The sequence below is a fragment of the Trachurus trachurus genome (assembly GCF_905171665.1).
Source record: "Trachurus trachurus genome assembly, chromosome: 10".
Classification (NCBI taxonomy): Eukaryota; Metazoa; Chordata; class Actinopteri; order Carangiformes; family Carangidae; genus Trachurus; species Trachurus trachurus.
In genome coordinates, this window is record NC_139894.1 from 21366248 (window position 1) to 21381422 (window position 15175).

The 15175-nt window shown below is 39.3% G+C and overlaps 2 protein-coding genes across 2 annotated transcripts; both read right to left on the reverse strand.

Moving 5' to 3' along the window:
* Positions 1-1114: 1114 nt before the first annotated feature.
* Positions 1115-5562, reverse strand: LOC310992527 (uncharacterized protein). Its single transcript, XM_083980610.1, has 14 exons — positions 5376-5562; positions 4961-5296; positions 4584-4712; positions 4323-4490; positions 4139-4209; positions 3764-4004; positions 3577-3675; positions 3397-3474; positions 2963-3091; positions 2660-2824; positions 1915-1967; positions 1671-1770; positions 1555-1585; positions 1115-1471 (listed from the first exon to the last, which is right to left on the reverse strand). The coding sequence occupies exons 1-14, from the start codon at positions 5437-5439 to the stop codon at positions 1414-1416; spliced, it is 1722 nt and encodes a 573-aa protein (XP_083836736.1). The 5' UTR covers positions 5440-5562; the 3' UTR covers positions 1115-1413.
* A 3081-nt stretch (positions 5563-8643) lies between these two features.
* On the reverse strand, positions 8644-14330 carry LOC310992551 (hepatitis A virus cellular receptor 1 homolog). Its single transcript, XM_083980634.1, has 6 exons — positions 12285-14330; positions 11757-12098; positions 11617-11667; positions 11272-11339; positions 9908-10001; positions 8644-9746 (listed from the first exon to the last, which is right to left on the reverse strand). The coding sequence occupies exons 1-6, from the start codon at positions 12325-12327 to the stop codon at positions 9661-9663; spliced, it is 684 nt and encodes a 227-aa protein (XP_083836760.1). The 5' UTR covers positions 12328-14330; the 3' UTR covers positions 8644-9660.
* Positions 14331-15175: the final 845 nt, after the last annotated feature.

Sequence of the window (15175 nt, forward strand, 5' to 3'; positions counted from 1 at the left end):
GCTTTAAATTTGTGATGGGTTACCGCTGCAAACCGATAATCAAGCAATATTTACACCACTTGAGACGATTAGTCCGTTTCTCAGGAAGTGTAACACTTATCCAGTATGTGGATGCAGAAACAACAAAAGCAACATTTCCTCTTTCCTCATCATTAGCTTTCTTTAGAAAAATACATATAAACAAGGGGAAGAGGAAGTGGAAGCTCTGTCTTTAAGCATCCATAAACATCCATACACGTCCATTCATATATACACAGGTACAAACACTGATCCCCACTGTACCACGACGCGGTCCCCGCTGAGACATGGGCTTGGGTATCCCCCCTGTGATCCCGCATTAGGGGGAGACTACCTCACAGGCAGCTGCCATACAGCTCCCCAGAGGTATCAGATCTCCTCCTCTTCCTCATCTCCTTAATTAGGACAATTAAGAGATTTACAGGACAGATGGATGGAAATCCAGCTGGCTGCAGTGTCTGCCCCTGAGGACGCCACTGTCGATGATGAGGTGAGATGATGAGCGAGAGCTGGAAGTCGTTACATCCAACTCAACCGGTGGGACTCTGCTACCCTCTAATGGTTGCACTGGTGGATCCTGGTTGCTGTTTTTAAGAGACAAGGAAATGAAACAAGTCTTTGTTTTCTTCATTTTTTTCCTTGACATAAAAAAATGTATCTATTGTAATAACTAATTGGTTAGAACAACAACAGTTGTGTTATCTATTTAGTTTAAAAGCCTAAATTAAATTGTTTAATTGAAGATATACATGTTAGTTTTTTTCTTTTTCTTTTTTACAATTATTTATGAAGAGAAAATGGATTTAAATTAAATAAAGCTTTTTAATCTTCTCAAACAAATTTACTTTCAACACTGCATGAATAAACATATTGACTTTACTAGTTGATTTAAATTTACAATCTGTTGCATTAACTCTCTCAGTGATGGTTAAACAAACACAATGCAAAATGTTTTGTCCAGTTATATAAACTACACAAATTAACAAACACAATGGAAGTTTATTACCATAAAAGGAAATGATAAAGATCTGCCTCCGTCTCACATAAAGTCACATAATATTTTTATGTGACTTTATGTGAGACGTACTTTATGTACAAAAAAGTAACAGCGCTGTAAGAATTAGAAGTAAAATCTTAGGGACAAAAATGAAGAACACATCATTTTACTGGAAGCTTGGCTACTGTATTAAACCCAGAATGACCTCGTGTTGTGATTACAGCTTCTTTACTAAATAGATATATATATATGTATATTTCTTTTGTTAGTTTGAATCAACTCTACAGGTGAAATTGTATCAATTCAAACCAAAACACATCTAGCACAGTTCATAAACTTCACAGCTGCTGCTTCTCTGTTGGTTTTGTGATGACACCATGGGCCCCTAGCTCTGATTTTTACAGCTCTTGTAGCGGCTCAGCGCCGTTGTAACGTAGTGATCCACCTGCCATCCACCTACGGAGAAAGAAGAGGCCGTTACACTCAGGTGTCTGAAGCAGTTAAATTCATGCAACAGTGGTGACAGTGGAGCCACTTACATGGTCAAGCCGCCTTGTTTCTGTTTCATCCCTGTGAATAGAAACAGAGAGTGAGTCAGTTAAACAATAAAAACTGTTGTGTTTCTCTGAGCATTGACACAGCTACACATACTCACGTCGAAGTTGCCATACGATTGCTGTGGCAACAACCAACACCACCAGCACCACTGGCACCACAATGGCAGCTAGGCGACCATCGCCCTCCTTGGCAACCGCCTGGCAGAGAGTATTCAAAGAGGTCAAGTTCACCCACTTCGGTAAAGTTGCATTAAGAGGATTTTACCACTAGAGGGCATGTGTGATACAACATGTGAACGCTGCTGGACAGGTTTGAGTCCATGGACATGTTAGTTCACTTACAGAGGCATGAGTGTCAGTCGCTGAGGTGGTGACAGGACTGTCCCTCTGATGACCTGTCGCACAAAAAGTAATGAACCACTGAGAAAGTGAAGTGCTTTCTGTCAGAGAGCTGAACAAGCATAAATCAAGAATTGAACTGAAATAATATGAAGTGAGTTTCCTGTTGACTGGGGAACTGTGTTTGCTTTTCAAATATCACTGTAATATAATGATCCATGTAATTTATTTATAACATTTGAAACTGGTAATAATAGTAATATGATGATGATAAAAAACTTCACTTATAGAACACTTTTCTCAACAAAGGCTACATACTGTAGGAAAACAGGGAAGGGAATCAAAAACAAAAACAACCGCAAACACTTCATAAAACAGAAGTAGGTTAAGTTATAGTGTGACGATATCAAATAAAAATAAAACACATCAGCAATTCAAACATTTAGAAAAGCTTCTTCAATTAAATTTCAAAGGAGGTTAAATCGAAAGCAACTGGACTTAGTTATTTGTAACTAAGTCCAGTTGCTTTCGATTTAACCTCCTTTGAAATACTATGACCTGGACAAATGAGAATATGCACCGGCTTCTTCAATTAAAGAAAGTTTTAAAAGACCCTGTCGATATAGCCTGTCTGATCTCGACTGATACTGGTAATATCATAGCTGAGCAATGAAAACACAGGTCACATTTGGCCTGATCAGTGACATGCAATGAGAAAAAGTAGAAAACACACACACAAAAAACCCACCTGTTTCTCCAGTAGTGATGGTAAGGACGTTGCTGGGTTTACTGGTGCCCAGACTGTTCTTGGCAAACATGCGGATGTTGTAAGTTGCAGGATTTATCTCTATTATTGTGGCTTCTGTCTGGTTGGGGCTGAAGTCTATAACTGTCTTTGTGTAATCCCATGAGGCTGCGAGGGGGAACAAAGATTTTACATAATATTAACAAATGCCAAAGAAGATTAACAGTGTACATTTAGCTTTCCCAGAGAAATCACAGTGAGGTTCTGTAACAACAATTTAATCACTTCATTGAACTTTTCTCTTACCGTTAAACGCTTTGTACTCCAAGTAATAGCCTGTGATGGGGCTGTCACCTTCAGAGCCAGGAGTCCAGACAATGGAGATTGTATTGTCTATGACCTCCTTCAACTGGACTACTGGTGGATCTGGGGGCACTGTGAGACGCACAACAGACACATTTTAAATGAAACATATAGATCTTTGTTTTAAAATGCATCGGTTTATTTATTATTTTTTAAAATTGTACCCATTTGTTCTGCAGTAAGACAGACTGTGATGATAATGATGTCATGCACAGACAAATCCTGGAGCTGTGAATAATGGATTTAATGGGACACTAACGTGATTTAAATGTAATATAAATTGGATTTTGATGTGATGTACGATAAAAAAAAAAACAGCTTCTTGGCATCTTCCTGTCAGAGAAATTTACCACGAGCTCATGAGTGGCTATAATTACCTGAAGTGAAACCTGTTGTGCTTTGTGTCCAGACTGTGGCAGGAGTATCAGGCTCAGTGGTTTGTGAAGGTGTGGGTGCTTGGGACAAAGTGAAAAATATTAACAACTAACTAAAAAAACTGTCATCATACAAAAAAATGTACTTATACATGTTGTGTTGTGTCATATACGGTACGGTACCTGTAGTGGATCTTGTTGGATCTTGTCTCCACGCTGTAGTAGGGTTAGGGTCAGCAGTAGAGGTATGCTGAACAGTTGTAATTGTTGAAGTTGTGTAAACTTGAAACAGAAGAAAACAAATGTCCAATCTTGGTAAATTACAAGATATTACACCATAATCAAGATTTGAATTAAGTTAATCTTATACCTTCATCCAGAGTGGAGCAGAGAGGTGAAGATGAAGGAGGTCCCACTCCTGCATATGTCCTGGCCATTATAAGAACACTGTACTTGGTAGACGGCTTCAGGTCGGTCAGGATGACGCTCTCCACGTTGGCTGTCACACTTCTTTGCTGCCACCCTTTGAAATGTTTCTCAGTGGGGTCATACTCTCTGTACCTTAGCGTGTAACTCTGCAGAACGCCATTTCGCTGATCAGCCCTCGGAGGCTATAGTCAAGAGAGAGAAGTCATAATATGCAAATGGTATTTTCTCTTTTAGATGTAATATTCACTTAAACACTGCATCCAGCCTCAGAACATGAAAATATATGTCAATAAATACATTTAAATTGTGACTTTACCTTCCAAGTCACTTTGATACTGCGAGAACTGAGGGCCTCCAGCTGCACGTCCAAGGGTGGACCCCCCGGGGCTGCATCGGAAACAAATTTTAAAGGGTTCCATCCATCAAGACATAAAAAACATGACTCTAAAATAATTGTGTTTTTTCATGTTTCTAAAATAATAAAGACTGACTGACTCTACCTGCTTCTTTCGTTGTGACCGTCAGGACATTGCTGGTATCGCTAATGCCCATGCTGTTGCTTGCAAACACGCGAAGGTTGTAGGTCTTGGCCGGAGTCAAATCCACCAAAGTCACCTCAGTCAGGTGAGGATTTGTGAGTACAGTCTTTATAGAAGTGCTCCAGGGTGCTGTACACCAAGAATACACAGATGAGATCCAAACGGCAAACTGATGATGAGCAACTTCTTTTAAGATTACTGGGATAGTTTTCTTGAGCTCACCCTGTTTGTTTTTGAGATCAATGTTGTAGGACGTGATGGGCCTTCCGCCATCAAACACAGGAGCCCAGCGGAGGGTGAGAGTCCTTTCCTTCACCTCTCTTGTCTGTATCCTCGGGGAATTAGGATGATCTGAGGATAATGAAAATAAAAACATGCACATATACTTTATAGTGGGGTAATAAACAGTCAAAAACAGATTAATCCATAGACAACAACAGACATTTACAAACAACTGTAAAAATCTGTCAATTTATTAAGTCAATTTTGCCTTGTTCCGTCCTGAATGTGAGGTTTGTCAGATTTCATCTTTGTCTTTGGGAAACATTCCTCATGTTTCAGTGACTTGACATGAATTGACGTATCCCTGGGGGTCTCACCTGGCTCCACAGTCAACTTCACATGGTGTTTTTGATCATTGAACCAGCCTGGTATGTCCACACGGCAGCCATATATCCCTGAGTCGCTCTCCAGCACCTGCCTGATGGTCAACGACACATCACCATCGGGAGAAGCGCTGAGCAGGTACCGCTCTGACAGTCTGCTGACCACATGAGACCCGTCTGACTTGATCACCTCACTCGCACAGCCGCTGTTGGGGATCGCTCCTCGGCCCCAGCACACAGCCAGCGAGCTGTACTGCTTGGCATCATAGCTGCATTTCAAAGTAACATCATTTCCCACCTTGGCTATGACTTCATCTGTAGACAGACAACCTGAGAAAGTATAAAGTCTTGTTGGTAACGAGACATTGTTAGAATCAGACAACCATAATTTCTGTCATGACTCTCTTACCTTGTTGTAGACAAAGAAGAATTGTGCAAAACAAAGGAAGGTGTTTGTCGCCAAAAATAATCATTTTACAAATGTGGATCGATCAAATGATTGGTTTCACCTGCTGTCTGACACTAAACTAAACCACAGTGTGATTTCAGCTTTCACATCTTTCCAAATCACATGATGCTGTCCTTGAGATGCTCACACAAACAACTTCTGCTGCAGAGGAGTGTCGAAAAGAGCTGTTTCCTTTTCTGTGGTTTTAGTTCCTTAACCCAGAAGAAGCACATTGTTTCATTTTGATGATTAGACAAAGACAGAATCAAGGTCATCAGCAGAGTCTTCACCCCTGTTGTTTCTTCAATGACCCAGCAATGATAGTAGGGATGGCAAGGTGTTCAACATCTTCCTTGGAGAGAAATTTTACATTGGTTCTATGACAAAATGTGACACTTACTTTTTTTTTCTTCTTTTTTTTATTGAGAACAACCAAGAAATAATTTATAGTGAAGTTAAATGCCATAATGCAATCATGGGCATGTGAACACAAGCAGAAGATGGTTTCCGGGGCCATGGACTTTTAGTATGTTTCTTAGACTGCTGAGTAAACATTTGAGCTGCACAGGACTTCCTCTTTGATCATTCCTAAAATTGCACATAGCACAACTAACTTAAACAACATTTCATTTGCCTTTTGAATTGAACTTCATTTTAATGCAAATCCAAATCTACAATACTATATTCTTATTTGTTTTATGTAATTAGAGCTATGAGTTCAATACAAATTGACACATTTAAGATGTTTTTGTTGCATTTTGTCATGAAATTATTCATGAAAGAAATTCCTGCAAATGCAGTTAGTCATTCAGAGAATTTCCCCTCAAGATCCCTTCCTAAACATTTCCCTTGGATTTTGCTTAGTTGGCTAATTCACAGAAAATGACACACCCCAAAAAATTGCAATATCAGTATCGAATTCAACTGTTTACCTAATAAAGATCCACTGGTATAGAGCAACGGGAACAGGAACAGAGAAAGAGCAACTTTCTTTGAATGGAAAGTGAGAACAAGGACTGAAATTTGGTAAAACTGTTTTCACAACAGAGGATACCCCTTAAAAGGCTTAAAAAGGGAAATGGTACAGTGAAAACTTTTTTTTTTCTGTTTGCAAAGTTTGGACTAAAATGTAAGAAAACAGTGTGTACATTTTCATGTTTTCCGTACTGACTAACAGAGAAGGGGTGAGAAGGTTAACAAATGTCAGGATGAACATGTCTTTACACACTTCCTTAAAGAAAAACTCAGCTGTGTTGGTTTTGTAATGCAGGCAGTCTCAGTCTCACATGTTCTCCATCGTTCAGATCAATCCTTTGGCAGGAATTGTCCCCTGGTTTAAACAAACCAAAAAACTGTAAAGTGATATTTTGAGTCTTTACAAGTAACAGATTCAACATTCATACCGGATGAGTCGGAAAAACTCTGGATCACATTCAGTGGAAAAGTGTTATAATGTTTAATGGCAACTGTTGTACATTCATTCCTGTGTTGGTACCAAATGTTGGCAGCAAATGTGAATTATACCCAGCGAAATCTGCATCAAATGTGAAGTTTATTCCTGGTACAGAAGAGAGAAGGAGGACACACTCTCCCTGGCTGCTCAGCACACCCACTGACTTGTGAAATAATAATCTGAATGGCACATGACTGACAAACTATAATCCATTCCACACATGCGGAAAATAAAGACGAGGATTATGATTATATTGGAGAAAAAAATAACTCCTATCCTGCCAATGTTCTCCTCTCCCAGAAGCCTTTGAATTTTCCTTGCAATGAAATTGAACCTCATCATGAGCGACTACATGGGTCAATTATAATTGGCACATAGTTTTAAATATGAAGTACATTGCAGTGAGTTGACTAAACTGAACAATCATTTTCTCTATATCTCTCTCAGGAAATCACTTCAAGTTAATCACATATTTTACGATATGAACTATATATTTTTTTAATCCTGAAACTTCACTTTAAGCACAAAATATTAATGTTCAATTACACTATTAACAAAAAGTTAGGGATATTTTGGGGTAAAATTTATGGAAAATGTAAAAAGTTCATGCTACAGTGATATTATATCGTAGGGTATTTGAGTTACAAGTAGTATTGAATGGTAATTTCTTAATCTCAAACAATTCATTGAACCAAAAGGTAACAGGGGTGAGTATACCACAAGAAAAGCAGACTGGGTTGGAAAAATTGCAATTTGTCAGTAACTTGTCATGTGGCCAAAGGACGTCCACTTTGCTGCTTTTCTGTGACTCTTCCAGGCTTTCTGTGTCACTCTGTAACACTGAGCTCAGTGGCAACTTCCCTCTGACAACATCCTGTCTGAAGCCTCGACATGTCCTGGTGCTGCTGATGGGTCGTTAGCTGTCGTCTTGGTCTCATGACTGTTTAAATACAAAATGTCATTGAACCAGAACATTTAGTGGTCAATTCATGGATCAGACACTTAATCACCTTGTAAGAGAGCAGCATGTCTTGTTATAAGTACTGAAACACTTAACAGTTGGACATGTGCATTAAAAAGTTTAGAAAAGGTCAAATTAAGTTCACCTGTAAAGGTTATAGTACTAGTGTATGTTCACCAAGAGCTACAATACTATCTATGTTTTTTTTCTTTTAAATAAAATATTAGCACAGATTTTATATCATCAATAATCAAACATTATACTGAATTACTGTACCATTTTCATATCTAAGCATATGAAAACACTGCCACTAAAAAAGTGAGATTTGTTCATATAAACACATGATTAAATAGAATTTGAAAAAAAAAAACAGAATCAAAGAGAATAGGAGAAAAACAGAATTATGCATACCGGTATGTCATTTAATTGAAAGACAAATAAATGTACTGTATAATTATCACTATGTCAGTGCAATAGACCATTATATTCCAGTATCAATGCTGTGATTTACCAGACAGTGACATTTTATTGTTCGAAAATCCCTGTCAGGGTCAGTGTTATCATTAAAACTTGAAACACACTAAGCACCTGAAGTGAAACTTTGTTTGCAGACTGTGGCACGAACTGAAGTGATCCTGACGTCTCAGCGTTTGACATTGTTTGAACTAACGCTGTGTTTCTCAACCTCGTGTCAGAACATTGAACTACTATCATCCACTGAACAACGGTGGTATTTCTTCAAACTATATTCAACATGTTGAATAAAGTTTTTATTTATATACTGTATCTACTGTATATCCCTCAGTGGTTTCCAACCTGTCATCTTCCATAATGGAGCAAAGATCTGTTGTAGCAGGTCTCATTTTGTTCTGGCCACTGTGTTTGGTGGAAAGCTTCAGATCACTCTGGATAACACTCTCCCTCTCCCTTCTAAAATCATCTAACCCATTTATCTGTTCTCCATTACACGTGTTAAATGCAGTTAGACACAAAATCCACGGTGACAGTATTTGTTTTAATTTGTCAAATAAAATAAAATGTTACGCAGAGCAGCGACAATTGACATGCTTTGGTTGATGATACTTCCACCTCTTAGTTCTTCAATTTTGCATTGCTACATTGATTCATGGCAGAAAACACACACACACAAAGCAGGACCAAGATCAGTGAGTCCACATAACAAAAAGGAGATGGGAGGGAGAGAAGTGGTTCATTGTTTCGTGGTTAAATTGAGCCATACCATTAAACCAAAAAACATTTAATATTACCCATAAACCTGTCAGATATGTGGTGAAAACGTTATTTAAGTGGAGCTAAAAATGTCAAAAGTGATGTATTCTTTACTGCGTATTAATATATAATTAAAGTGCTACATCCATTACACAGAGCGGTGTACTTCTCTGCACTGTCTATCTATGTTTTTCACATACATGAGCGTTCAGTGGAGAAACTTCCTCTCTAATGCTTTGATGCTGATGTGTTGAGTCCAGCAGGTGGCATTGTGTCCACACGCATAAACCATCCACAAGCTTTCCGGGGCTGTGAAATCAAATTGGCCATGAAACACAGAAAGACAGAGAATAAAAGCAAATTGTTTCTGCAGGATGTTTTTGCATCTTCTGATGCATATTTACCATTTTCACTCAACCAGAGAACAGAGGGGCCCTGTAAGCTGCTTCACTAAGGAAATCTTCTTACTGTTTAACAGATAAGAGTTCAAAAGGTTTCTCTCTTAAGCTGAGCAGATGAAAACCGTCAGCACGTTGCAAGCAGACACTTCTTCAGCCAGATGCTCCTTGTAGAAATCTTTCCTTTGTGATGCTGACCATCACTTAGGCATTGGGGACACTTTCATAGATGTTCTCAGGAGCTGAGATGTTGAGATGTTTGATTGCCCCCCTCCGCTGAAACCTTTTCCCTGTAGCAGGAAAAAATGCAAACAGTAAATGATGAGTCTCAGTTTGAAGAGGGAAGAGATGCACTCAGTGACTTCCACTGCTTAATAGTAACCCACTTTAAGTGTGTAAAATTAATCTGAATGGCACGTGAGTCACAAGCTATAATCCACTCCACACTTACCGAAAATAAAGACGAGGATTATGATTATAGTGAAGAAGAAAATAACTCCCATCCTGGCAATGTCCTCCACTCCCAGGAGGGCTTTGAATTCACCCTGCAATGAAAATGAGGGACTAGGTCAATGATAATTAGCACACAATCTTAAATATGAGCCATAAATAGACAGTATATACTATCATTTGAAAACTGTAATTAAAAATCGGTGACAAATTAACGCAAAAACCTGAATAAATGAGTGAGAATGCAGATGCTCCCAGACAGGTGCACTGCACACTGCACTACAATTAAGCACTTAACATCCCATCATGCACTCTGGGAGCTGTAAAAATGCTGTCCGCATTCAGTTGACTCTTAATTCATGAAGATAGCAAGAGGAAACATATGAAGACTATCTCCTTCAGATGCCTTCTGCTGTATGACATGACGTGCTCTTTCCCACCATCTCTCAACTCCACCTGCTCATTCATGTTTTTTTGTGACACATGCAGGCAAAAGTGTCCTCTCCCTCTTCTGCCATTCAGTTATGGTGACCATCTCACCTGTAGATGCAGAGCCATCTACAATTAAACCCTCTCGTCAGAAGTTTCCCTCATGCAAACAGTTTTCCTGTTACTGGAAACATCTTATTTATATAGACTATACCTCCCATGGTGATCAATTTCCTGTTCACATTACTATTCACTGTGAATTTCTCTTTGCATTTGGTTTCCCTCATTAGTCTCTCCTTCAGCGTATTCCCCACAAGTAGGCGAGTTCATGCATGACGACACCATGACAACAGCACAGGCCTGAATGCTTGAAGGAGATGCAGTGGCTCTTTTGTCCACTCGTCCTCTGAGAGAAGAGTCATTTCAAATCAATACAAAGTTGTTCTGAGTGATCAAGCATCTCTATCCTGGTGGGATGGGTCTCCTGCAGGATGACAGTGCCCCCCATCCAAAGGGCACACGGGATCATTGGATGGTTCATTGGCTGCGGAAATGGTCAGTGATTCATCTTCAGCACCATCATTCAACACTTAAAATTAGGAAATATCTTTTGGAAAAATTGTGTTCATCACGCTAGTCGAGTTCAGAGACTCGAAGAATTAAAGCCAAAGCACACTGAAGCTATTCTGGCAGCAATTCATGTTGTTTTATTCCTTTAATTTGTCACCGGTCTGTAGTTTTGTACTTTCTGTTCTTCACCTCCACACTGAACCCACACCCACACATGTTCAAAATCAGGCTGACATCTTTGGAAAGCCATAAACTTGACTCTCAATGATGTAACCTGATTCTTTCATAAACAAACATTATAATTGTCTAGATATGTTGTGACTGTTTTCAAATACATTTTCTCACTTTGACAAAATAGTACCATACCTCAGTTGTTATACTCCTGAGAACGTTCAGTGTCGGGTCACTTAATTCTGCAGATGTTGTCCATGTTTCTGTTTGGAGATGTGACAATCAGTCACTACCATGCATTTAGTAAAGTATATGCCTGGTAGAGTTGCAGTGAACAACATTTTGTTTTATTTCCTCAATACAAAACAGTGCAGATGATGCAACAGCTTAAAGGGATAGTTCTAAAAATAGCTCGCACCGACAATTAAAGGTAACAAACCTACTCCTAAAACTATAGGGATTATGGCAATGGGCCAATTTGCCAAAATGTTGAACTATCCCTTTAACAGCATTTAGATTTCTTTTCAGGTCATTGCTCACCATCTGTCCCAGTAGTACCAAGTGACCGATCCTGGGTGATGGGGTCTTCAGCTGGAAAAACAAAACACAAGACATTGAAGCTAAACTGCGAAGACACCATAGACTTCATGATTATCTGGAACACATTGCATGAACAGTACCTTCCTCCAACATCAGCTTTATGTTGACTTTATGGTCATTGAACCACCCGGGGATCTCGACCCTGCAGCTGTACACACCGACGTCGCTCCATTGAGCATTCATGATGGTCAGAGAGACATCTCCATCTGCCAACCTGCCCAGCAGCTGGTACCTGGACGACTTACGCGTCTTTACAGCCCCGTCCTCGGAGGAGAGGATGGTGTCCGAGCATTTGCTCATAGGAAGTGTTCCTAGTCCCCAACAGAAACTGAGCACGCCATTGATCCTGGTGTCGTACCCACAGGGCAAGGTGACATTGTGCCCGATGAGGCCAAGGACATTGCTGACAGCCTGCAAGGACTCTGTGGAGGACAGCAAATTATCAAACTAGATGATCGGCTGCTTGCTATTATAATTCTGAAATCTGAAGTCCACTGCAACACCCACCCACACCCACAGATACACAGAGATGCACATACACACACCCCATCCACCCACAAGCACACTACAAGTATCAGAAAACAAAAAAGTACAGAATATTGACTTACCTCGGGTCAGGATGGAGAGGAAAAAAAAACAAAGACCACGCATGTGTGTAGGCTATTGTATAACAACGTCCTGAAGTGAGGATAAAATGATTCTTCCCCCCCACACACTCTGCTGTAGGATGATATGGAGCACTGAAGTTTCAACTACCCTTTTCTGAAAATAAGGAAGGAAACAGCTTCCAGTGTTGTCTACATTCGGTCTTGAGTTCTTCTTACAATGTGCGATGAGATCACTGGCAGAAGGATTTGTCATGTGCTGTTGTAAAACACATGTGAGTTTAAACATTATTCATATAAACATCAGTGACCCCCTGAAAGAAACTATGTAAAGATATTCGATTGTGCAACACGCTGTGTAAATACACCATGAACTCCCGTGCATGTATACAATATAAGATGTTTAAGAGAGGAAGATGACCCACACTTAAACAGGAAATATCTATATGTATATATGTTTATATAGGTCTGCTTGGAAAAAGAAAATAGCAAAAATTAATTAAGTAACTCTGGGCGTTTGAATTCCTTTGCACTGCACACAGACTGAGCAATATTTGGGTAAAGTCCCTAGTTTTCCACTCATTACAGTTTCCTCTTATCTTCAGCAGTAATAGCAGTAACTGGAGTAGCAGTAATAATAGTGGAAACACTTTGGAGAATGTTGTTTTAATTTGGCTGTGATGAGTTTTTCCTGAAGATTTTTTTTCTCTCTGCAGGTCACCTCTCTTTTCAAAGTCATCCCTCTGGGTGTCCCTTGAATGTCTTTAATATCTGTAAAATTATGTAAAACAAAGAGAAAAAAAGGAGAAGTGCAGCAGTTTTAACTCCTATCAACACTTATATTCCCTTAAGCTCCTCATACAAAATGCTTCAGCGTTATATTACCAAACCCAGTCTCACTTTTAACCTAATTTTCCCCTCTCCTATTATTCCTTTCAATTCAGTGTTCAAGAAAAGTTGACTGTACCCATTTTCTTTATGAGTGAAAACAAAAACCTCTCACAAAATCCTTCTGCGGGTTTAAGAGACTTTCCTGTTCAAAGTGACTCATAAACTTGAAATGATCCATTGCATTAGCTCAGATCCCAGTGATAGTGTAGACAAGTGTTAGTGTTGGGCTCATGCTTTTCAAAGAGGCAAGACACTCAGTGTCACTCTTCTACAAAGAGAGTTTTACATCTTTACCCATCAGACTATGACACCAAGAGGACTTAGTGAAGAGCATAAAAGAAAACCCACAAAAATGTTGAAAATATGTTGAGAGTTTTTCTTGTTATCCATCCATCTGTTTGGCTTCTGTGCAGAGTGATCCCTATCCTATCGGCAGGTTGGGGTTAGGGTACGCCCTCACCCAGTGTCTGGCAAACATCTCTTAAAAGCCTGTTAAACGTCACAGGGTCAGATGGCCAACATCATGTTTTGACATCAACCAAATTTTAATTTCCAACCAAAATCTTTACATGTGTCTATCGTTAAAAGGAACTGTGTCTCTCTAATGTGTCTTGATAAGTAAGAAGAGTGCAGGGAATGACAAAGAAAAAATATCTCCACTGCTTCTGTTTTGGATCCTTTATTTTGTGTCCATTGGGAGTCTGACCATGTTATAGCAGCACAATGTTAAATGGCTAAATGGTGATTTTATCTTTTAAGCATGTAAATAAAAATTTACTGCAGTAATACATTTTATATAATTTGTTAATTCTGGAATTTTGGCAACATTGTTGATATTGTTGTTGTTGCTGTTTTTACATCAAAGCAAAATGGGCATTGAGTGGTTGTCATTAAGGACTGCAGTGTGCCCAAAGGACATACTGTTTATGTTACAAGGTCACTGCTATATGACCATAGGTAATGGAAAGGAGTCGGTGTGTGTATAACAGCAGCCTGAGGAAAATATTTTGTCTTTCCTTAGTCTGTTACCTGTCCTCCACTCACCACCAACTGTCAAGGCTGTTAGCCACCACTGAGCTGAGCTTAGAGCTCCATAGATCACTGTCCTCCCGTGATGATGTCTTGTGTTTTGTCATTTCATTTCAGTGAAACTGACACCTTTTTTTTTTTCCTTTTTACATTTTTTGAAATGTGGATGTGTGCATTTGTTCATCAAAGGGATTTAGTACAAAACTGTACTCAATTTGCAAAAAGAAATAATGAATAGTAAGCAGTAACCCATAAATCTGAGCTTCTCTCTCTCTAAAATAACGATGTCATCTTTTTCCAATAAAAAGTAAAGTCACTACAGCAGTGACTATCAGGCTTCTGCTTCCAAACTTCAACTTCCTTAATTGTTCAGACTTTGCTCTGGTAGAACGGGAGTCTTGTTTACTTAGATTTTCTGTTTGGGTTCATATTGGAGCCATTGACAATCTGCTTTACTGATAAAAGTTTAAAAATGGCATTCAGAGCTGAAAAACCAGTCTGGTCTGAGGCCAAAGTGCCGGCACTGACAAATCTATGGCTGGGCGACTTTTGCTGATGTCTGATAAAAATGGGAGCAAACAGCAAAGGAGAAGTGAGATCACAAAGGTCAGTCTGTGTCATTTTTAGAAGTTAGCGAAGGGGATTTGTCATCGCTGCCTGGTCAGCTTCATCTCTTGAAATCTGAACTAAAGCACAAAGAGGTTGTTCTTGAGTTTGTCTCCATGAAATGTAAAATAAGTGAAGATTGATGGGTGCATTAATGCAATACATACATCAGCTTCATTCTTTGTCAATTTAAGGTTTCCTGAGGTGATCCATCACAAGATACGGAAGAGAGAAAATATTGATTTGCAATATTGCTGACACTAGAGGATTGCTCGAGTCGCTACCTTTGAAGCAAACATGCTGAGCCTTCAAACAGCTCCTTGGTCCGTCAGATGACCTCTACTCCCTCAATGTGTTTGCCTGATGAG